Source organism: Nicotiana tomentosiformis, chromosome 6, assembly GCF_000390325.3.
Source record: "Nicotiana tomentosiformis chromosome 6, ASM39032v3, whole genome shotgun sequence".
Taxonomy (NCBI): Eukaryota; Viridiplantae; Streptophyta; class Magnoliopsida; order Solanales; family Solanaceae; genus Nicotiana; species Nicotiana tomentosiformis.
In genome coordinates, this window is record NC_090817.1 from 107,282,616 (window position 1) to 107,306,721 (window position 24,106).

General features: G+C 34.4%; 1 protein-coding gene across 2 annotated transcripts; it reads left to right on the plus strand.

Annotated features, from left to right (window-relative positions):
• Positions 1 to 21,138: 21,138 nt before the first annotated feature.
• Positions 21,139 to 22,851, plus strand: LOC104089250 (small ribosomal subunit protein uS8z/uS8w). Of its 2 annotated transcripts, none has more exons than XM_009594102.4 (4): positions 21,139 to 21,278; positions 21,850 to 21,996; positions 22,078 to 22,238; positions 22,566 to 22,851. In XM_009594102.4, exons 2-4 carry the CDS (start codon positions 21,864 to 21,866, stop codon positions 22,662 to 22,664), a joined length of 393 nt encoding a protein of 130 aa, XP_009592397.1. In that variant the 5' UTR covers positions 21,139 to 21,278; positions 21,850 to 21,863; the 3' UTR covers positions 22,665 to 22,851. The 2 variants fall into 2 exon arrangements, with proteins under 2 accessions (XP_009592397.1, XP_009592404.1); XM_009594109.4 differs by having other exon boundaries at positions 21,142 to 21,278; positions 21,840 to 21,996.
• Positions 22,852 to 24,106: the final 1,255 nt, after the last annotated feature.

Below are 24,106 nucleotides of genomic sequence, written 5' to 3' on the forward strand. Positions count from 1 at the left end.
GTACATGTTATAACATTCCCAACTTGTCGACTTTCGACGAAACATTGTTTTCTTCAATTGCTTTAGCTTCTGAACCGTCCAACCCTCTTTATACTTGTTGTTCATGATCTTAAATATTTGTAACCTCAGAGGTAACATGATTATCTTACTTTATATACTTTTAAAATATGATTTCATTTCTGAGCTTACATCAATTGACTTATGACGTACTCGTACGTACGAAAACATGGGTTGTAACATCATTCCCCCCTTTGGAACATTCGTCCTCGAATGTTAACTGGTGCACTTATCAGTCTCATAACCTATAGCTCTCATAAATAATTTATTGCTGGCCTTTCCATCTAGGCAACTATTCTATGAATAAATCCATAGGCCAGGGCATTCCCCACTTTAGGCCTCTTTCTGACACCACGACTTTTGGTCTGAATCCTTCCAACCTCGTAATTATTGCGACATTCTTTCATGCAGCCTGTACGACTTTGTCCTTGTATGTGCGCCTATGCGACTCTTCTTTTCCTTTTCCTCTAGCTTTTAGCCAATCTCTAGGCCTCACTTTGGGAACATATATAGAACTATGACAAGTTGTTCCTCCCGGTATATATAGGTGTAGTTAAGTTCTTTGCTCAGTACTTTGTCAAACTTACGACTGTTGCGATATCTTGTTTCGTAGCCTTATAAATATATCCTTATGGCTTTACTACATCTAGGTAGGTTATACTACACCATCACACTTACTTCATTTTATTATTGTCGAGGTTTGCTACCCAACTCCAGGTTACCCTCTCGCTGCTTATCCTATATGTATAAATCTAAGTCCTTTAGTTCTTCCTCATTACTGTTCATCTTAAGAATGACGGCCTAATATCATCTCATACTTTGGAACTTTTATCTGCCTATTGTTGATTCATCTTAATGTTGATCTATAATCTACCACTGATAAATTGAAACCTCTTAGGCAATACATTGTCCTTAGGGATCACGTCTCATCAGAGAACATCTGAAGTTATTTGCTCGATCCACCTAGGGGCGATACTATACTTCAATAACCGTATTTCATCGCATCCCAACGTGATTCATCTTATGAGGGGTATTCTAATCTCATGCAATTCATGAAATCCCTTCTTTTTGAATCATTAACCAATCAATGGCCTTAACGTCATCCTCTTATCTATTACAATTACACCCTTATTCTACTACCAGGGCAACATTTCATCTTTTCAAATTGCTCATAGTCTTAGACTCCTCTAAGTTCATTCAGGCTATACTGAGTTTTTTTTTTATAACTTACGGAAACCATCAGCTCTCTTGTTTTGATGGGCTTAATTCTGAGGCCTTACCTATTCTCGTCAGCTTCTCAATCACCTCTGCTTATCCTTACTCATGTCCGCCTAAAACCCTGTTGCTCTACCATACTTTATCTTGCAACCTACACATATTTATTTATAGTACTCACAACCTTCCTTTAACTTTCTAGCACCATACATTTCATTATGTTATTCTGGAAATTCAAGCGAGACATCAAACCGTCTCTAACTCTTCTTTAATCTCTTAACCAGACCTCTCGGTACTTGGAAACTATAGGCTAGAAGATATGCTACTGACAACACCACTATCATTTGTGGATACTGAATCACGGTGCTTTTAGCCCTCTATCTGATGTATGGACTATTCACAACCTCCTACACTTGTGCATCTCGTACCGTCTTAACCTTCACCTTACTTAGCTTTTAATCTCGCATTGTATCTTCTGTCTCTTTCATAACCTCTCTTCCACATAGGTAGAATTCACATCCACAACTTGAAGCTCTACTATAAACTTGCAGCTCTAGTGCGTACACAATCTGGTGGGAGCTTCATACTTACTCCTTATGAGACTGGTACTTTTTTTTTAATCTGGCTTTATAGATACGACATCGAATTTCCTATGCTGGGTTTCACTTCGTTTATCTTGCATAATCTACTGATTTATCTGAACCTCTTGTCTAGCCATGACTAGGCTCTTCCTGAATTCCTGAATGAACTACTAACTACTCGTCAGTCCATGCTCATATTTACCTTCTGGGTAACCACTCTTGGGTTATGTCTTCTACCTTAACTTAACTTTTGCACTGGTTCCTAATGTATCAAGTGTTCATTCGCTCTTATTAATCAATAACATCTAGTGTGGGAACCCTTACTGCCTCCCCTCGGTGTCGTGCTTGCATAATGTTCTGGACTCGTATCATGTCTATAGGATCTGAATAAATGCAATATCATTCCTTTCACCATTTACTGCATTCTTCCTTTACTATTCCATAGTTACCTGAACCACTTAACTCTGACTTAATACCATATTACACCATCTTCCCCCTTTAGGGGAGTATTAACATGTAATGCTATGAAAACTTACTTATAAATATTTTACCTCTTTATCTTCGACGTCTTTTCACGTCTTTATTGACTCTTACTTGCCTTGCAGTAACCCTTATGTAACAAGGATAATTAAATATCTTACACACGACGGTATAAGATACCTAGTGTAACTGGAACACTTAGTTCCTTAAGATTAACTTTGCTCAAAGTTCTTGCTTTAGGGAAGCGTCTTCTTGAGTGACCTTTAAAGGTTATTCTTCTATTGTCTATTGTATTATTGCCGGAATGAGATCTTTGAAATTCACTTGATGTCGACTATCATCACCTCATTCGATCCCTAATTGATATTCAGTTTATCTTGTTCACTAGCCCATGCTAATTTCTATTACTCCGGGGGTCTAAATTGTTTTGTCTTGGTAATCACGTTGGACGCACCAACTCATTTCTCGAAATTAGAATATGACTTTTGGCCTATACTCTTTTATTGTCTCAAGACCTCCTGTCACCTCTTGTTTTTTTTTTCACTTGACTATAGACTCTGTCATCATATCATATTTTGATTTACCATTATCACCCATTTATCACATCTTACTCATAATACTTCATTTCTCTCTTCTTATTCTCTTGCTAATACTTCTGTTTATCGCATTATACTGAAAACTTCGACAAAACATTGTTTCACTTTTAGCTCCCCTGGCTCAATCCACCATTTCGGGTTACTCTAACCCAAGCTGGATCTTGATATCCCATCCTTCTTTTAAACTATATATGTTAGCTCCCATAGGGCATAACTGAGATATGTGTGGCCAATTGTACATACCTCTATTTCTGTTGAAGGTAACTTAGAATTCTTTTATTTCTCTGCCTGACGTGGAAATTCGGACAGTCTTAATTAACTAGGTACCTCGTACCCTTCTTCACCATGCTTCTGTTACATGTTGAAACTTATAGTTTTACCTTATGATACTCCCATGGCCTGCTATTCACGGGGTATGTTAGATATTCCTTTCTTAGGGTAAATGGGAAATTCGCACATATGGTAAGCACAATCTAATAGGGTCTCAAACAGGACCACGTAGTCAAGAATTCTCTCTCTACTAATGCTTTTACCTGTTGTTGTATTAGACCTTTAGCTAGCTATAATTATTCTAATTGAAAGCATCGCTATATCATTAGCAAACATAAGCTTTGGCTCGAACTCTTATGACTCAGCTCTATAGCACGATTTGGATTTGAATGAAGGGTAACAGACTCCTAAATGCCTTGTAGCCTCCTGCTTATAAGTGTGGTGCACAACACACCGATAAACAAGACTCTACTAGACACGGCTTGTAGACTCCCTAGGATAGAACTGCTCTGATACCAAGTTTGTCATGCCCCAAACCTGAAGAGACGTGGCCGGCACCCGGTACCATACTCGACCCGAGCGTACTACTCTGTAACTATGAACTCTAGAGGGGTAACCCTCAACCTAGGTCGATGAGGCCATATTCTGAATCATCTGAAAATATCGTCTCTCTCATCTGAGGGGTAAACATACCCAAAAACTCATATATATTTAAATATATATATCTATATATAAATATGCAGGCTGACGAGGCCGCCATGAATATCTACTGATATACAAACTATACATGACTTGTCTACAAGCCTCTAGAGATAGTTGAACTGTATCATGGTCGGGACAGGGCCTCGACCTACCCATCAAACCTGTATATATAAAACAGACACCAAGGTCTAGACCTGGTAACTCCGGGGAAGTGGAGCTTACCAACCAAGCTGTCATTTAGCTCTGTCTACTGGGAAGGTCTATCCAGCTGTCTATCAGGACCTGCAGGCATGAAATGCAGTGTCCCCAGCAAAGGGACGTCAGTACAAATAATGTACTGAGTATGTAAGGCAACAGAATAACTGAAAGCTAAAACTGAACTGATGATATAATAACTGAATGTAACTGGGAGTCAAAAATAATATGAAGATATGCTTACCTATTGATACTGACTCAACTCTCTCCATATAGTATGTAAAATAGTTGTCCGGCCCTATAAGGCTCGGTATGTGTAATTGCTCTGCCGTAGTAGGCTCGCTCATAGGCGCTCGGCCATACTAGGCTCTGTATCTCGGCCATTCTGGGCTCGCTCATAGGCGCTCGGCCACAGTAGGCTCTGTATATAACTTACCATCTGATCAGAGGTTGCCCAATAGGGGCCTGCCCACCGATTATAGCTCGATGGTGGTAAAAATACTGTAACACTGTATATATATACACTCTATGCTCTATTGGCTAAAATAAGCCAATACTAAACTGAATATGAAGTCCCGATAAGGGAGAATACTATAACTTCTGAGACTAGGATAATGTGAATAAATTCAGGAATACAAACTTCTCTTTATGCTTCGTTATCAAACTCATGTAGTTACGAGATCATGCCAAAATGAAGAAAGGTTTAGCCTTAACATACCTTATCACAATCTTTCCAATCACCAAGTTGAACTCACCTCTTTGCACCTTAATCTACAAGAATGATAATAATGCTATCGTTAAGTTACGAAAGGTATAACTATCGCACAACGAAAGACAAGTTTATTTTGTATTAAAACGGGCAGCATCTCCCCTATAATCCTTACTTCCTCCAAATTCAAGATAACACCAACAATACAAGAACAGAACAATAACAACATATATACATCATTTTCCAGCTCTATATACGCCATCAAATACTACAAAATAGCCCAACACACCCCAATCTCTTCATACACAAAACGACCACCGTAGTAGTGTCAAACGACCCGGAAATATTATGACGAACGAACAGCCTAACACCCTACATTTATATGGTGTTTCTACACCCCCTTACTCCTCCAAAACTCCACAAAATAGTAGTAAAACACGCAGCCCAACAGCAACACAAAACAGTTCACAAAATAGTCCGCTACAAGTGAATAACTCGAACTCACGGCTTCCGATCACCGTCCCGTGAGTTCTTACAAGTATAGAATGACTTACCATGAATTTACAGCAGAAAAAATGGATGAAAGAGAGAAGTAAACTCACCTTATTTGTTGGATAATTCAGCTCCTATCTTGGTTCTTCAAACTCTAGGTTTTACCTCCAATTAGAACTTGAAATGGAGAGAAAATCAATTAGGGTTTGTGGGAAAGTTTTGGGAGGAATTTTGCAGAGCTTATGTCTGGTTATTATGCTCTATTTTAAGTCTAATATATGAAGAAAATATGCCTTTAAAAGGCCTCTTTGGACGACCCGAAATGGCCCATTTTTGGGCTCTCATTTAAGCAAGTAGGTGACACACCTACTTGTCACCTAACAGCTTGCGCAGTATCGCAATAATGACTATATCTCTCTACTCCGATGTCGTATTGATAAACGGTTTAATGCGTTAGAAAATAGACTCATAGATCTTTAATTTTGTGGGTAGAACACCCCATAACTCCAAGTATATTGGGAGAAAATTGCAGTTACATTGGACCCAAAGTTTTAGTAAAACTTATGAATGTAACTTGTGATGACTTTCATCGACTTTTGTTCCACAACTCGCTTGACTTCAAAACATAACACACGGATGTCATACGACTAATATAAATCATAACATAATCTCCTTATCATGTTAAGTACCCTAGTCTCACCCCAAAGGTACATGTTATAACATTCCCAACTTGTCGACTTTCGACGAAACATTATTTTCTTCAATTGCTTTAGCTTCTGAACCGTCCAACCCTCTTTGTACTTGTTGTTCATGATCTTAAATATTTATAACCTCAGAGGTAACATGATTATCTTACTTTATATACTTTTAAAATATGATTTCATTTCTGAGCTTACATCAATTGACTTACGACGTACTCGTACGTACGAAAACATGGGTTGTAACAGGGTACCTAATCCATTGTAAAACCTTGTTTAATGGTTCATAATTAATAATAAGTCTGGGAGCTCCTCTTTCCTTTTCTGTACTTTTTTTAACATAAAAAGCTGCACAGCTCCAAGGTGATTTAGAAGGTCTAATAATATTCTTTTTAAGGAGATCGTTTATTTCATTTTTACAAACTTCCATGAGTTCATGATTCATCTGAATAGGCCTAGCCTTGGTGGGTATGGCTTGTTCAGTAAATTCATTAATATAAGGAAGTTCGACTACATGTCTTTTCCTTTCCCAAAAGGCATTGGGTAATTCTGAACAAACTTCAAGTTCGAGTTTTTCTTGAAAATTTTTAATCTTTTCCTCCATTCCTGAGGTTTTTAAAGTTTGTTCAATTTTGTAAACTTTTATATCATTTTTTAAATAATCTACCTGATTTGAAAGCAGGTTTATTTTAAAAATAGTCTTTGATTTGAGGAAGTCACTTTCCTCTTTGGAGATAGAATTAAGATAAGGGAATTTTATTTGCTTTCCTAATATTGTGGTACAAATAGCTTCTAAATTATCATGATATGGTTTAATCTGAGTTATAAAAGGTATACCTAGGATAATTTCTTCATTTATATCCCTAGTTACCGCAAAATTATTTATAAAGCAGATTCCATCATTACAAATGTGGGCTTTTGATAGTTTATAATCTATCCTTAATTTTTCTCCTGTGGCGGAATATAATTTTGTAGTACTTTTTTCAAAGTATTTGGTTGGTATTATTCCTTCCATTATGCAGTTTCTATCTGCACCTGAGTCTAATAATGCTAATTTATTTATCGTAATGTCTTTTACCTTTAAGGTAATAGGAATATGATAACTATGGGCTCTTACTTTAGTAATCTTTGCCACTGCTGTACCGCTGATTGATTCTTCATCATTTTTTGAATTATCATCTTCTGTGAAGTATTCACCAGTCGTTTCTTTCTTATTAGCTGCTTGTAATACTTCTCTAGTAAGATTTTCCATTTCTATTTTGTCAAGTCTAAGCTTGACCATTTTTATTTCATCGTTTATAGATTTTAATTCTGTTTGGAGATGTTGAATAGTAGGTTTATCATCTTTAACTGAAAATCTATTCATAACCTCTTTCATATTAAAGGGTTCTATTTTATGATGATTTCCTTTCTGATTAATGATGAAATTTTTTTAACTCTTTTAAGTATTTTGTTTGGTTGTGCACCTTCTAATGTAAATATTTATTGCTTTTAAATTAAGCAAATTATAAAACCGAAGTCTTGACAGAAGCTTCCTAATTCTGTTTTGGATTGGAGTGTGTCTTTTTTTATAAGACTTTTAAGTTTTAGGTCTGTACATAAGTCAAGACCTGTTATATTGATGAAACTGATTAGATCACCATATGTAAGATTGTCATAAGGGATTTGACCGTTAAATCTATCTTTGATCTTTGTTCTTACCTTTTCGACAAATAATCTTGGTAAACCGCTGATAAATCTTTTTTTCCAGAAAGCACTACGCAGTCTTCTCTAATCATTACCTTTTCTATAAACATATCTTTATATCATCTAAAATCTATTAATTTTGGACAGTTAAGATTGTTAAGAAGTTCTAAACTCCTGTCTTGGAAAAGTTTTAGTTCTCCAATAAAGTGTTTAGCAATACAGTAGATTAGGGTTGTAGAAGCATCTTCTCTAGCTTCCTGCTCTGCAACTTGCATTCCTGATTCAGTTTTTATTACAGTTGCAACTGTAGTAGCTCCTAGAATTTGATTCCTATTTTCTTCTGATAGATAATTATCCCACCAATTTTTTAACATTCCAGTGAATCCTGAAATAATTAATGTAGCGGCATATCTATCCGAAGCTCTTTTCATTTTATAAGTAGTTACTACAATACCTACTTCATGTAATTTTTTTATAGATTTGGCTTTCAACTAATCCATCTATGTTCCATTCAGTGATTCCAGTTCCTTCATGACTAAAACTAGTTAAATAGATATCTTCTTCAAATTGAACATCTGGGAAAGATGCTCTTCCATAGTAATTCTTTTTATTAGAATGTCTTGGATCATTAGTAATTCTATTGATTTCAGAATCAATAGATTTGATTGTGGAGACTGTTTTTATCTTTCCAATAGCTTCAGAAGTGTCTTTGGAACATTGTATTAGATTTTCAAGTTTTTCCTTTTTACCAGGGAAATCTTCTTTTGCTCTTAAAGTAGCAAATTCTTTTTCAATAGAACTTAATTATTTTATTAAATTATGAAGTTCTATGGTTTTATTATTATTACTGGTACTAGCCTGATTAACAGTTGTCTCTGGTTTAGAGATTGTTAATTTTGTTTTAAGTCTCTCTTCGATTTGTTCTAGAAGTTTATCCGAAAAATTAAATTTTTCTTCTAATTCTGGAAACTTCTCTTTGGAATATTCAGGAAGTTTTATTATTGGATGTGTTTTAATTTTAGAAGTTGTTATGGATTTTGTAGGGATTCCTAATTTATTAGTATCCTTTAATTGATTAGAAACTACATGTAATAAATTATTAGTATAATTATTTTGCACAATTATTTTATTAATATCTTTGTTAGTAGGTCCACTATCAGTATGAACACTTTCTCTTTTAAAAGGGGAAGCTGTGATAACTTCGCTTTGAACTGGTATTAGAATTTCTTCTAAGGGTGGATTAACAGCTTCTATTATACCTTTGTTTTTGGTATACCATTTATTAACTAACATTTGAAGAGATTCTTTTTGATTTGGAATCTGTCCTGTTATTTCAAACCATTTAAAGAATTCAATATCACATTTGATTCTTTTTAAATCCTTAATCCATTTATCTTTAAAAGATAATCTTTGTTTTAAAGAATAGGTGTTTACATACCATTTTCTATTAATGATGTTGTTGGGATGTTACCACTGAGCATCTAGACTTTTCCAGTCAATTTCAAAGTCATCAGCTCGGATTACCGTTAATTGATCAACTGTTTCAGCAGTTGGGCTTCTTGGAGTAGTAACAAAGGGCTTATTTTGATAAATAACTTTGGGAACAGTTCTATTAAAGTCTACTCCCTTAAGTTTTGTATCAATTTCTTCAATTAATTCTTCGTTACTCTTGTTTTCCTTAGAAGAAGCAGGTCTAGTAAAGGTCATTCTTCTACTGGAAGAAGCTTCACTAGCTGAACCTGGACTTAAGAACTTTAAGTCTATGGCTCCAGAAGGATATTGAATGACTTGTTCAAGTATGAACTCTCAGGTTCATATTTTGGTTGGGTGATGGCGTTAAAACTCCATTCATCTTTCGAAAGAATTTCATCCCACTGAATCATTCTAGGGACGAAGGTATTACTATGTTCTTGGTTTGCTTCCATGAGCATAGTAACTCCTTTATTACTTTCGATCTTAGCTTTTGGGGCTAAAGTTGTTTTCATTAGTCTATAATAAACTCTATATATTACATCTATTTCTCTTGTATTAACTTTGCTGTTCATATTTTTAGTTTTTATATTAAGAGTTAAAGTATCCAAAATATTCTGGTCATTTATGTCAACTGAAAAGTTTGGATAGCAATTAAAGTATACCGGGCCTTGGGCTAGGTTACTTTGCAAAACTCGTAATAATGAATCATCAAAGTTAAGAAGTCTGTCATCTCTTAGTAAGAGACAGAGAGGGGTGTCTAAACCTAATCTATATAAAGGTTTGACTGCCACTTGTACTAATCCGATATGAAGAAAATTGAATTTCTTTCTGTATTGTTGAATATCTTGTGAAGCTAATAACTTGATTGTTTCTATCGAGTTATTGATGGCAATAGTAGATTCGCAAGTTTTGATATTATAATTTTTTATAAAATCAAACTTACCAGTATGGTAGATAGTACTATAGGATTCTCTAGGAATACTCCAATTTTGTAAATCGTTTTCTATTTTGGCAATATCCGTTACTGCCAGAGATTGGTTTATGTCATTCAGAATTTTGTTTTTATCTGAATTACTCATTTTATTTAAAAAAGGGCTGTGCACCTTCTAATGCAAATGTTTATTGCTTTTAAATTAAGCAAAATATAAAATCTTCTACTTTTATAATCATACAATTTTTGTACTAAAGTTTTTATTATCTCTGAGATTTCTTCTAAACTTTGTTTTCTTGGTTCAATAAAAACAAGTTCTTTATAAATCTGAATATTGTAATCAGCACGGAAAATTTTCTTATTAATTTTTCTTAATCCTTTTAGGATTTTCCATTTACCTCGATTTAATAATCTTATTCTATTAAAAGTAGGATGATTTTTCATTTTTTTTAAAAAAAAAACTTTTCTAGAGTTTTATCAGTATTTGAGAAATATACTATCTTTAAGGCTTAAGTCTACTATCTCTGTTATCCTATCATGCAATAATAGTCTTAGTAGTTCTATAATGTTCTTGACTGTATAGTGTCTACTATTTATCTTCTTCTTCACTAATGATCTTTTTCTTAAGTTATGAAAGTAGTGTTCTTAAGTCCTAACTTATCTTGGGGGTTGGGGATTAAACGTGTTAACTGTTTCCTGTTGTGTCATGTCTCTCGCGGCACACCCTAGCCTATAGACGACGGCAACTGACAGCAGTTTAATAAGGTTTAATCGACATACTACAAGGATCCCTCACAGTATGAACGTAGAACAGTAACCCACACTTAGAGAATAATATCAGAAGCTTTAAAGAAGATGAACAGTAAACCTATGCAGAAATGAACAGTATAGAAATATCTAAGAGTTATAACATGAACATGATAACAGGATTTCGACGAACCCTAAAGACAGTATAAGAGGTTTAACCTCTCATACTCAACATGGCTCTGATACCATTAAGAGGATCTTACGTTTTATCTAAAAAAAGATAAAATATATGATCCTCTTAATGGTATCAAAGCCATGTTGAGTATGAGAGGCTAAACATCTTATTCCTAGGTATTCCTAATCCTGAGGCGGTCATGATAGTTGAAACTGACGCTTCTGATGAAGGATACGATGGTATTCTCAAACAACGAATCTCTTCAAACTCTCCAGAACAATTAGTTCGTTTTACCTCCGGAATATGAAATTCGGCTCAGAAAAATTATAGTACAGTCAAAAAAGAGATTTTGTCTATAGTACTATGTATTACAAAATTTCAAGATGATTTAATAAATAAAGAATTTTTATTAAGGGTTGATTGTAAATCTACTAAAGAGATTTTACAAAAAGATGTTAAAAATCTCATTTCAAAACAGATTTTTGCCAGATAGCAAGCACTATTATCTAGTTTTGATTTTCAAATTGATTTTATCAAAGGTGAAGAAAATTCTTTACCTAACTTTCTAACCAGAGAATTCCTACAGGGAAAAAATGAGACCAAATCAGAAGGGTCCCTTCAGGGCCTCACCAAAGAGAGAAAATAGGTACTCTGCACTTGCAGATTACTACCCACCTTTACCCGTGAGACCACATATAAACATAATGGTAACCCCTCCGAGAGTTTTCACCACAAATAAACCAGCAACAATGACAGTCCTTGGTACTATTCCAAAGACAGAAGGACCATTCCAGCAAGCTTCTTCGAAAGCTTCGACAAGCCAAATCGGTAAGATACTAACCAATTCAAATTACGAAATGAAGACCCCAGAGTCATTCGCACAAGCAGTCAAGCCAGAGACACCATCTAAGAAAGAAGGTAAAAAAACCTGTTTCTCAGGAAAAAGAAACATTCGAAATAATTTCCAAAGCACCAATTAAAGTGGTATCACTAGACAAAGGATATGAAAACTTTGACAAACAAGACTTGATCAGACCCTGCTACACCAACAGAAACTATGTCGAAACCAGTGACCCCCTAAAATCAAGGAGGTATTACGAATTTATTCTTACAGATACAGGATCAGTCACCTTTGAGCATACCCTTAGAGATGACAAAGACACTGACAGTATTAAGTATTCTAGATTTACCATTAACAAAATTATTAGCCCTTTTGAATGGGGAATGGATCACTTGCACACCCCGATTGTGCTTTCTGTACAATTTCGACCCCAAACTTATAATTTCAAATACTACATGGATGCATGGTACAATTTTATTTACCTACGTCCAGGTTAACATACATGGTTCGTAAAATATAGCGAACAAGTAGCAAAGTCAGTCATACCAAGATGGTTCTATGACTGGTGGAAAACATTTGGAGGAACAGAGCAATCAATGCCCAGGAGCTTCCATATTCATTATGAGAGATTTCATAAAGAACAGAAAATCTCTACTCTACCAGATCACATTAAAATCTGCAAATATTATTTTGCAAAAAGGATTTCATTTATAATTAATTGGACGTTCGAAATTGAACAGATCGAACGGATTCAATATTTAGTTAAAATACCAAAAATCAAAGGATGGGTTCCCGAGTCAAGAGAGATCAAGAAACCCAAACCAGCCAGCAGAAGTGGATCTACCGGTTCACAAGCAGAATTAAAGAAGAGACTCTTGGAAGTCTTAGCAAACATTGATACAGCAAGCCCAGTAGAAGTACAGGCTATGTTAGACACAGTATCAGCATCCTCCTCAACGGAGAATCAAGACAATGGGGACATGGAGGACCCACACGGTATAGCCCAAGCCTACCGGGCCTACGCAGAAGAAGAATAGTATCTGAAGACAATAACTCTCCAGACAAAGACAAACGACTCTTCAAAAAAAGAAAGAGTCACTTGACAACGACAACCACAAGAGAACAAAAACAGTACATGCCTCTTCAAAAAAGCAGCAGACGACCTTTCAGTAAAGCAACAGACAGCAAACTGAGATCGTCCATTTAGACGGTTGAGATAAACTCAACAAAAATCTGAAGTCTATATAAGACTTCCACAATTGTAATAGAAGGCATCCAAAAATTTTCCAAGATTTTCCCTATCTTTTCTCTCCCCTCTGTAAAAAATGTTCTCTTATGTTTGAATAAAAGCTTTTAATAAGTAAGTATTTCTGTCTTTACTATTTTACTTTCGCATATATTTTATCTATTTTTAGATAAAATGTAAGATCCTCTTAATGGTATCAGAGCCATGTTGAGTATGAGAGGCTAAACCTCTTATACTGTCTTTAGGGTTCGTCGAAATCCTGTTATCATGTTCATGTTATAATCTTAGATATTTCTATATTGTTCATTTCTGTATAGGTTTACTGTTCATCTTCTTTAAAGCTTCTGATATTATTCTCTAAGTGTGGGTTACTGTTCTATGTTCATACTGTGAGGGATCCTTGTAGGATGTCGATTAAACCTTATTAAACTGTCGTCGTCCATAGGCTAGGGTGTGCCGCGAGAGATAGGACACAACAGGACACAGTTAACACGTTTAATCCCCAACCCCCAAGAACAAATCGAAGAGAGACTTAAAACAAAATTAACAATCTCTAAACCAGAGACAACTGTTAATCAGGTTAGTACCAGTAATAATAATAAAATCATAGAACTTCATAATTTAATAAAATAATTAAGTTTTATTAAAAAAGAATATGCTACTTTAAGAGCAAAAGAAGATTTCTCTGGTAAAAAGGAAAAACTTGAAAATCTAATACAATGTTCCAAAGAAACTTCTGAAGCTATTGGAAAGATAAAAACAGTCTCTACAATCAAATCTATTGATTCTGAAATCAATAGAATTACTAATGATCTAAGACATTCTAATAAAAAGAATTAGAAGAGCATCTTTCCCAGATGTTCAATTTGAAAAAAATATCTATTTAACTAGTTCTAGTCATAAAAGAACTGGAATCACTGAATGGAACATAGATGGATTAGCTGAAAGCCAAATCTATAAAAAAAATTACATGAAGTAGGTATTGCAGTAACTACTTATAAAATGAAAAGAGCTTCGGATAGATATGCCACTACATTAATTATTTCAGGATTCACTGGAATGTTAAAAAATTGGTGGGATAATTATCTATCAAAAGAAAATAGGAATCAAATTCTAGGAGCTACTACAGTTGCAACTGTAATAAAAACTGAATCAGGAATGCAAGTTGCAGAGCAGGAAGCTAGAGAAGATGCTTCTGCAACCCTAATCTACTGTATTTCTTATTAGCTGCTTGTAATACTTCTCTAGTAAGATTTTCCATTTCTATTTTGTCAAATCTAAGCTTGACCATTTTTATTTCATCTTTTACAGATTTTAATTCTGTTTGGAGATGTTGAATAGTAGGTTTATCATCTTTAACTAAAAATCTATTCATAACCTCTTTCATATTAAAGGGTTCTATTTTATGATGATTTCCTTTCTGATTAATGATGATATTTTTTTAACTCTTTTAAGTATTTTGTTTGGTTGTGCACCTTCTAATGTAAATGTTTATTGCTTTTAAATTAAGCAAATTATAAAATCTTCTACTTTTATAATGATACAATTTTTGTACTAAAGTTTTTATTATCTCTGAGATTTCTTCTAAAATTTGTTTTCTTGGTTCAATAAAAACAAGTTCTTTATAAATCTGAATATTGTAATCAACACGGAAAATTTTCTTATTAATTTTTCTTAATCCTTTTATTATTATTACTGGTACTAGCCTGATTAACAGTTGTCTCTGGTTTAGAGATTGTTAATTTTGTTTTAAGTCTCTCTTCGATTTGTTCTAGAAGTTTATCCGAAAAATTGAATTTTTCTTCTAATTCTGGAAACTTCTCTTTGGAATATTCAGGAAGTTTTATTATTGGATGTGTTTTAATTTTAGAAGTTGTTATGGATTTTGTAGGGATTCCAGTTTTTTTCTTTTTACCAGGGAAATCTTCTTTTGCTCTTAAAGTAGCATATTCTTTTTCAATAGAACTTAATTGTTTTATTAAATTATGAAGTTTTATGATTTTATTATTATTACTGGTACTAGCCTGATTGGATCATTAGTAATTCTATTGATTTCAGAATCAATATATTTGATTGTCGAGACTGTTTTTATCTTTCCAATAGCTTCAGAAGTTCGAGTTTTTCTTGGAAATTTTTAATCTTTTCCTCCGCGACCGCAGATGATATTCTGTGGTCCGCACTTTGAGCTTATGTTCCTATTTTTGTTCTTGAGTTCAGATCACTCCTTTTTAAGTTGGATTTCATCTTAGTGGATCATTTTCAAATACTCATGCAATTAAGCATATCTTATCAGTTTTCGGGAATACAATTAAACGCTTTTGGACTAAAACGAAAGCTAAAAAGGAGCTAATAAGTAGTCAAAATCCCCACTTATCAGATGCAAGAGGAAATTCTTCAGAGACAGACCTGAAAGCTTCTTCACCCTCAAAGCATTGAGCGAACAATCTATTAACGGAACTTGGTGAAGGATCAATAACATCTTCATCAAAAATCACTAAAGGAACATTCTCTAGCTCATTTATGAGTCTGAAAGGAATTGCACTAGGGGGGAGGTCATGAGAGGGGAGTGCCTCGTCATCAGAAACCACGCGTCTTCTGACGCGTGGCTTTCTCACCAAAGATGCTCCCTCTGTTTCTTCTTCATCATTAGAGCCACGGGCTTCGTCAATTTCCTTTTGGAGGAAGAAGCACTTAGAATCCGTTCCTGAGCAAGACTCACGGAAAGTCTGGTTGATGGAATAGATGCGGGGCTAATACCACGAATAGCAAACCCTAACAAAAAGGAAAGGGAATGATGAGAAATTCTTGTATAAACAAGTAAAAGGAAAAGAAGAACTATGAAGGTAAAACATACCGTGTGTCTTCACTTTCCAACCAAATTTTTGAGAAAGGAATTTCCAAGATATTTTGTCCATAGGGGCAGCAGTTAACATCTTTTCTACCCAAGCACGGAATTCGGGAATCTTATCAAGACTTCCATGGTTGCTACAAAATGGGTACGTGATTACATGAAATTATGCAAGATATATAGAAAAAGAAAAAGAAGAAGAAAACTTACGTGCAAAATTCTATTTTTCTGGGAAAGACATGTTTTCTTCACCCACTAATCCACTAGTTAGAGCAGCAACGAAACGGGCATACCAGCCACAGTCTTGATCATCTTCAGGGCTAACCAACACTCTCTTACTTCTAGCTACGAGAGAAAAGACCCTTTCATAAAATAGCTTGGGGGAGTAAAGGTGAAGCAAGTGCCGAAAGGTAATAGGGACGGAAACCAGATCCGACAAATAACGAAGGCATACAATCCTTCATACAATGGGTCCAATATGGCCAAGATACATATTGAAGTAACGACAAAACTCAATGATTACTGGATCAATATGAGGCTTAAACCCCAAAGTAAAAGGGTAGGTATAAATAAAAGAGTAACCAACATGATAAGAGGTGATTCTCTGATTGGCACTAGGGACTAAGACTGGGAAATCTGGTTTCCAATGGCACCCTCGTCGAACCGAGGAAAGAAGACCGGTAGTGATCAAACTCGGGTAAAGTCCACCAGGGTTGAGGGAAGCTATAGAAGAAACTTGGTTTCTCATGGTTTCTCATGGTTTCACGATCAGTTACAAAAGAAAATTCATGGGGAACAATTTCTACAACTGTAGGTTCACGCATAGGTTCATTTAAATCCTTATTCCTAGAAGAAGTTCTGGGGGTTAGAGGAGCCCTAGGTTTAGAAGAAGTTGGCCTAGCAGAACTACTTTGAGAAGAGGAACCACAGTTAGATAGTGAACCAAGGCTACAAAGTCTACCACCTCTCCTACTTCTAGTAGGGGAAGTAGAAGGAGCAAGTTCATCAACAATCACAACTTTGCGAGAATTTGGCATTGTCGAAGGCATGACTATCCAAGGAAATACAGGGGAAAGGATGCAGAAATACAAAGAAAGAGTAATGTAATGGATGCTAAAGAACGAAAACTCCAAGAAATCAAAAAGAATGAAGTATTTATAAGAAGATGTGACCGTCGTTAAAATTGGTCATTATGAAGCGTCTTAATAGAACCGTCACTTCGAGACTGGCACAACCGTAAGGAAAGGCGCTGAGAAACTACAGAACCAATCATAAGAAGCCACATGGCGTGGGCATTAAATAGATGTGACAAGCTACACATCGATTCTGAAAAAGACATGATGATGATCGAGAAGCGGCGGCAAGGACTTTCCGCCATAAAAACTTACCACTTCCCGAATATTCAAAAAGTGGGGGGACTATCTATATTGATGGAAAAAGTCATGACACGTGGAATGATACTAAGCTGATGAGGTATGACGCGTGGAGCGTCGATATAGCGACAAGTGGCATTCTCAATTAACTGAACTTAGAATGCGCGAAAGGTAAGGGAGAAACACCCACGGGGTAGCATAAGAAAAAAGAACCGAGCCTGATACTTGTCAAAGGAAAAACAGGAACATAATAGATGAAGACTGCAAAGAAGGGAAGATACATGAACCAGAGATAAATAAGGAAGGGAAATCGGGAGCAATTATAAGGAATCTTTAGTCATAAATATGCCAGTTACGATTATCTATGGTAATGGGCAATCAATACAGTTAATATCCTTAATTAGTCCAAATTAAGTATGATAACTGTTACGATTGTATGCTCCTATATAAGGATGAGAATTTCATTTGTAAAGACAGGTGATGATTATTACTGAAATTCATACTATAAATCTTTGCTCTCCAAATTTTCGGCCTTAATTTTGGGAAGTGTTTGTCAATTCATTCCTCATTTTTCTTTGTTGATTATTTTCATCATTTCTTTTATTTCTCCTATGATTATGGAGAAAGTGAAGTAAAATTTGATTATCAGTAACCCGTTTTCTTCTAGATATTAACTTTGCCCGTGAAATCTATTTTTGGTTAAACACAGATTCAATTGTTAACCCATTGAAGCCATGACCGATACACCATCTTAATAGAATTTTAATAGCTTGCGCATAAATATTAGTGGTGACACCTAAATAAACAGTGAAGGCCATGATCAATTGTCGGAGGTGATCCTTTAGGATTCCACCACCACCAGCATTATCGGGATTTCCTTTGGAACAACATTATCGGGCTTGTTCAATGGTCAATTGTGGTTTGATTCTGTCCACCAAGTGGCAAATACTAGGGAATGGGTAACTTAATTAAGTTCAAAGAAGGAAATTGAGATGACAGGTCAACAGCATGAGGCGGGCGATTTGATAAATGATGCTAGATCTTTTGGTGCCTTCATATTTGTAGGTGTATTTATATTTCCAAATTTTCCAGCATATCACTGAAGGTAGACACTGCATGATCAGTTCATGAACCTTATTTGGAGATTTAAAAAGCCACCACCTCATGAATTTTGCAATGAGTTATCTGTATTTGGAATGGACAATCCACAAGCTGTCCTTGAGTGAATAAATGATTAACATCTTCATCTTTAACCATTATAGCAACAGTAGCATTCCAATGGACCATGAACCTCAAATGTAGTTGGATAATCTTCTGTAACTTGCCATTCAATAATCTGAGCATGTGGAATGGCACTTTGAATGGCAACTGTTTGTGACAAATCTTAGACAGAGTCAGGGATGAACCTTTGGGTTTTATTATATTAGTTTTAACTTTGTTATTTGGTTCTATTTTTACTTTCTATAGAGATAATTTTTAAAAATATTATATTTTAATTTAGTACTACAACTTAGGACTTATATACTTTAATAAGTAATATATTGAGTGATTCTTTATATATTTACCATCACCATCAAAAAGAAAAAAGCCAATAAAACTTTTGATAAATGGAAAAATCCTTCTTATCTATCCTAACAAACTTGCAAAGAAAAAAAAAAGCAAAATAAAAACATTCACTCACTTATATTCACGTGGTCACAATTTACGGAATTAAAAAATAAGAAAAAATGATATTGTATAGCCGCTATGAAAATAATAATAAAAAAAAATATAATTTTTGTATATATATACATTATATATGTTGAATACAAAAATTATACAAATTCTATACACTTTTTCGGCAACAAATGTAAATAGTTTCTGGTGCGGGCTAAAAGTAATAATACCCCATTAAATCACTATGAAAATATTTTTCAACTCCACCTACACACACTAAATCCCTCACACACTCATGTCGAGCAAAAAAATTGATTAGAAAATTGTGCTAAGTTTCTTAATCCAGTGTGTAAAATTTAAGGTAATAGATGAAATAGATTAGGAAGGTATTATTATAGATTTCTTAACTACTATACCATCAATTTGGGTTGGTGCATAATAGGTGTGTCAAATTGTTTTTTTCTTCTTCGTGTTTTAACTTGTCTTGTATAGATGATTAAATATTCCCTACTTCATTGTGCGCAAGGACACTTCATTGGTGATTATTTCTTGTTGAGGTTCACCAAGTTTATAGTGCTCGACTTCGTCACATATTTGTATGCCTGGATTTCAATCTATGCCGATAACTAGACAATAATTCAATGAAGCTTTCGATTAAATATTCTATACGTTCCGGTTCAATTAACATTCTCTAAGTTGAAAGGTGACTAAACTTTTTGGAAAAATACAAAATTGGCATGTCGGCTGAAACTAATTGTATTCGATAGCCAAGAGTATATTAAAATATGTATATTATATGTATATAGTACACATATATATAGAGAAATATATATATTTCTCTAAAAAAAAATTCAAATAAATAAGGTATGACAACACATAAAGAGAATTAGCCGTTTTTTAGCCTTCTTTTGCGTTTGGCAAAGGCAACCCCAAAAAATTAGCATTATATAGTCAATTCCTTAAAAATCCTAGTTCCTTATTATTCTCTCTCCCTGTATCTCTTCTTCTCTCTTCCCATATTTCTTCTTCAATCTTTTCTTTTTCTCTCTCTCCCTGTAATCTTCTTAAAGTTGTACTGCACCATTATAAGTAAAAACAAAAACAACATTAGTAGACGCAAAAAAACCCCATCAACCAACTGAACTCTATCAAACAAATCACTCAGCAATTCAAATTACAAAAATATAATCCATTGAATAGTTTGTTGAATATACCATCAGATCCTTAAACGATGAAATACACAATAAGGGAAGAGAATCTCTTTAGTCTCAAGTTTAAAAAATACATCAAGACTACTTGATTGGAGGTTTTCGGTCAATGACCTTAATACTGCTATTATGGCATGAATTACATATGTAAATATGCTCAACTATGAGACATTCCCTCTTCTTCCGATTTTTTTTTAATTGTGGAAAAAATATGTGTGTTTGAGATGGTGTACATATATGTATATCGCCTTATATACCCATGTGTATATTATATTATATATCGTGATATACATTATTAGAATTGGCACTATAAGGTTAAATCGAAATCAAATCGTCCAATTTGATTTTAAGAGGGCGAAATTCATTATGAATAAACTTACTTCAATTTTGTTCTTGATCAAAGAAGGAGAATAATTTTTTGATATAACATATTTAGAGCAAGTTGTGGGAGTAAATAATTTTTTGATATATATTTTGATATGCAAAGAAGCAAAATAAATTTTTGATATACACGAAGTAGGAAAATAAACTTGTGATATATATTTTGGTATACACATATTCAATGTGTTATACATTGCGATATATAAGTAATACAATTATTTTTATTGTAATCTATATTGATATAGAGACAACAATAAATTTTAAACAACTATATTTATAATTTTATAATTTAAATAAACAAATAATGAAAACAAAATTTTAATATATATTTTGATATACATAAAGAAGTAAAAATAAAATTGTGATATATACATTTTTTTTTGTGATATACATTTATTGACTACTTGGTGCCAATATTTTTAAGTATGGCTTTTCTCTACAAATGATATGGGTACGTTGTCATACCACGCCGAAACCCCAAATAAAAGAGTAAGGTTAAAGACTCAAAGGCCCAAATAAGTACCCAACAATAGTATTATAGTGTTCGGCCCATCAATCCAGTCCAGCTTTTTTAAGAACCCAAGCAAAATCCTAGCCACTCTCGCCCCGCTACTATATATTAACCTGCTAAAACCTAACGCAAGTTTTCTTTTCTGTATGCGAAGCAGATCTCCAGCTCTTCTCGCCGTCGTCGTTTCCAGAGCTCCTAAAGCTCCATGTAAGTTTGCTAGTCTCTTTGATCTCCGAGTATAAACAAAAAAGAATTGTGACATTTTGTTATGTATTTTGCTTGGATATACTGTAGTTGTGATTTGTCAGCTATTTATCTTCGTAGGCTGTTGGTGTTAAGACTCAATAATGATTCATAATAATGATGGACATGTGAGTTTAGATTGTATCGAACTGTGTGAAGTATTAGAAATGACAGTTTGGGTTGTGGATAAAGTCGTGAAATAGAATTTGGTTATTTGGGGCCTAAAGATTTCATAGCTTTTGTGGGTTTAGTTTGAGCTGGTAAACTGGTACTGGAGTTTAGTTTTGTATGAACGGGTTGTGCTTTTTGTTTCATTTTTGTTGGATTATCGTGATATCTGCCTTTTTAGCCTTGAAACTCGGTTGATAATGAGTCTGCCCCTTTATTTGACATATATGCCGAGTCCTGAGCTCATATTTCTTTAGGTCCTTACATTCATTGTTGTACTATAATTTTGTTGTGAAATGCTATTCTTGGTAGTCTGTTTTTGTTAGAGTTATCATTTGATTCTGATTATTGCATTAGTTTGGAACAGAATTGTCGTAGAAGATGGTGAGAGTTAGTGTGTTGAATGATGCTCTTAAGAGCATGTACAATGCTGAGAAGAGGGGAAAGCGTCAAGTCATGATTAGGCCTTCTTCCAAAGTCATCATCAAATTCCTCATTGTCATGCAAAAGCATGGTACTCTAGCTTGTTTAGTTTATATTTCCTATGTTGATTTTTTAACCTCTTTATTTTCTTAAATTTGCTATCTCTGTGTAGGTTACATTGGAGAATTTGAGTATGTTGATGATCACAGGTCAGGAAAAATTGTAGTTGAACTGAATGGTAGGTTGAACAAGTGTGGTGTCATTAGTCCTCGTTTTGATGTTGGAGTTAAGGAGATTGAAGGATGGACTGCTAGGTTGTTGCCTTCCAGACAGGTATCTACATCTACCTTGCAACCTTGCTGTGCAGCCCATAAGATCATTTTGTGTGATGCTTTCTTTCCATTCATAAAAATTATGTTAAAGAAGGAAGATCATATGCATTTATACCTTTTAAAAGTTGTTAGAAGAATGTTTATAATTAATCATAACTAGTGGAATTTTTTTGGAATAGCCATAGAAAATATGTGTGATAAGCTTATTAATTTTATAATAAAAAATAGAAATGGTAGATTGTTGTGTCCCCACATAGATGGAGTGCAATCTTATCTCTTATATTATACAAATTTATCTGGCCCTGAACTATTTTGTTTGAGCTTGCAGTTTGGATACATTGTGCTGACTACATCTGCCGGTATCATGGACCACGAGGAGGCTAGAAGGAAGAATGTGGGTGGAAAGGTTCTTGGTTTCTTTTATTAAGTTCCTTATGTTGACAAGGATGAACACCCAGTTTTGGTGTACTTCGGTGTTCATTACAATTGAAATGGTTCTAAGTTTGTTTTGAGTTTTGTTTCCCTTCAATTGTCAGTAGGGATTTTATCTGCATTTCATGGACAAGATTGTCAGTACTGTTAACTTATATCCAATAGAAGTTGCTGTTTGCCTATCCATGATCCATTTTATAAGCTTTCTGTGTCTTAGTGTTAGTTGTATCCGAGGTGCTTGGCTACGAAAGGTGTCTACTTATTTTGCTGTGGAAACTATAGTTGAATAAACTAGTTTGTGTTTCTGTTGACATTTTGATCTGGATAGGAACATCCCGCACTTGTCATTTTGATCACTGAGTAAATGGTTTGTAATCTTTTGTTGTGTTAACTGTTAGTAGCCTTCTTAAAGTGCTCTTCAGCCGTCAAGCTTGTTGAAGCCATCTGTATGTTATATGCTCAGTTGGCGCTGTAGTGAACACGTCAAAGTACTTAGTTGTGCACATCTTCACCCATGGGTTTAGTTGTGCACATCTTCACCCGTGGGTTTAGATAATATATAATATTTGATAAGTGACGTTAAAAAGTGGTGCAGGTATTAGTTGTTGAGAAAATGTCACGATTGAACTTTTAGTGAGCGAGAGTAAAAAAGTTGAAATTTAGTATCAATAATGAGCAAGAGTTAGACAGTTGAAATTTAGAATGGGTAAGCTTGCTACTGAAACCCCCAAATTGCATTTTTTCAGCCAAATTTGAAATTTAAAATGGTTTTAGAACTTGATTGACATGATTTTATTTGCGTGCATATAGTTGAATTGTTGTTCTTTCATTCGTTTGTCCCAATAACTATTGTTTGTCTAAAGAGACATTTTCTTGCATTATATTTCCTTCTTTTAGTTTTTCATTATTATTTGCGCCTTAGCTTTCTTCTTTTGACTACTGGATGACAACCTTGGAAATTATTGTTTTGAGCCTTTCCATAAGGTTCTGAGTATAACACAATGACATCCGCAGTGGAGCTACTGTTTTTCCAGAACTTGTACGTAAGCTACACTGTTCTAACTTGTTCAGAAGTGCCACTTAGAAAATAATACCTAAAGTTTGTAGAAGGATATCTATATCTGGTGTAGTACTAATTACTCGTCTCATATAAAGCAAAAATATGTTGAACTAGAATTGTTGATAATTTTCCCTCTTTTTTCTGTTCTATGATCAGGCTAAATGCTTCATACTTCATTACGAAATCTGATAAATTTAGTGAGTGTTCTGGATTGTCCTTCTACTTTAGGTCCAATGCTGTCTCAATAATAGTAAGGAAAGGATTGAATTGGAAAGGTTCGACTCGGTTACAAACAATGGAAAATCTTGTTTAGTTACTTGTTATTCTTGTTATTGTGGCGGTGTTCATAAAAATCCGAAAAATTGAATCAAACCGAA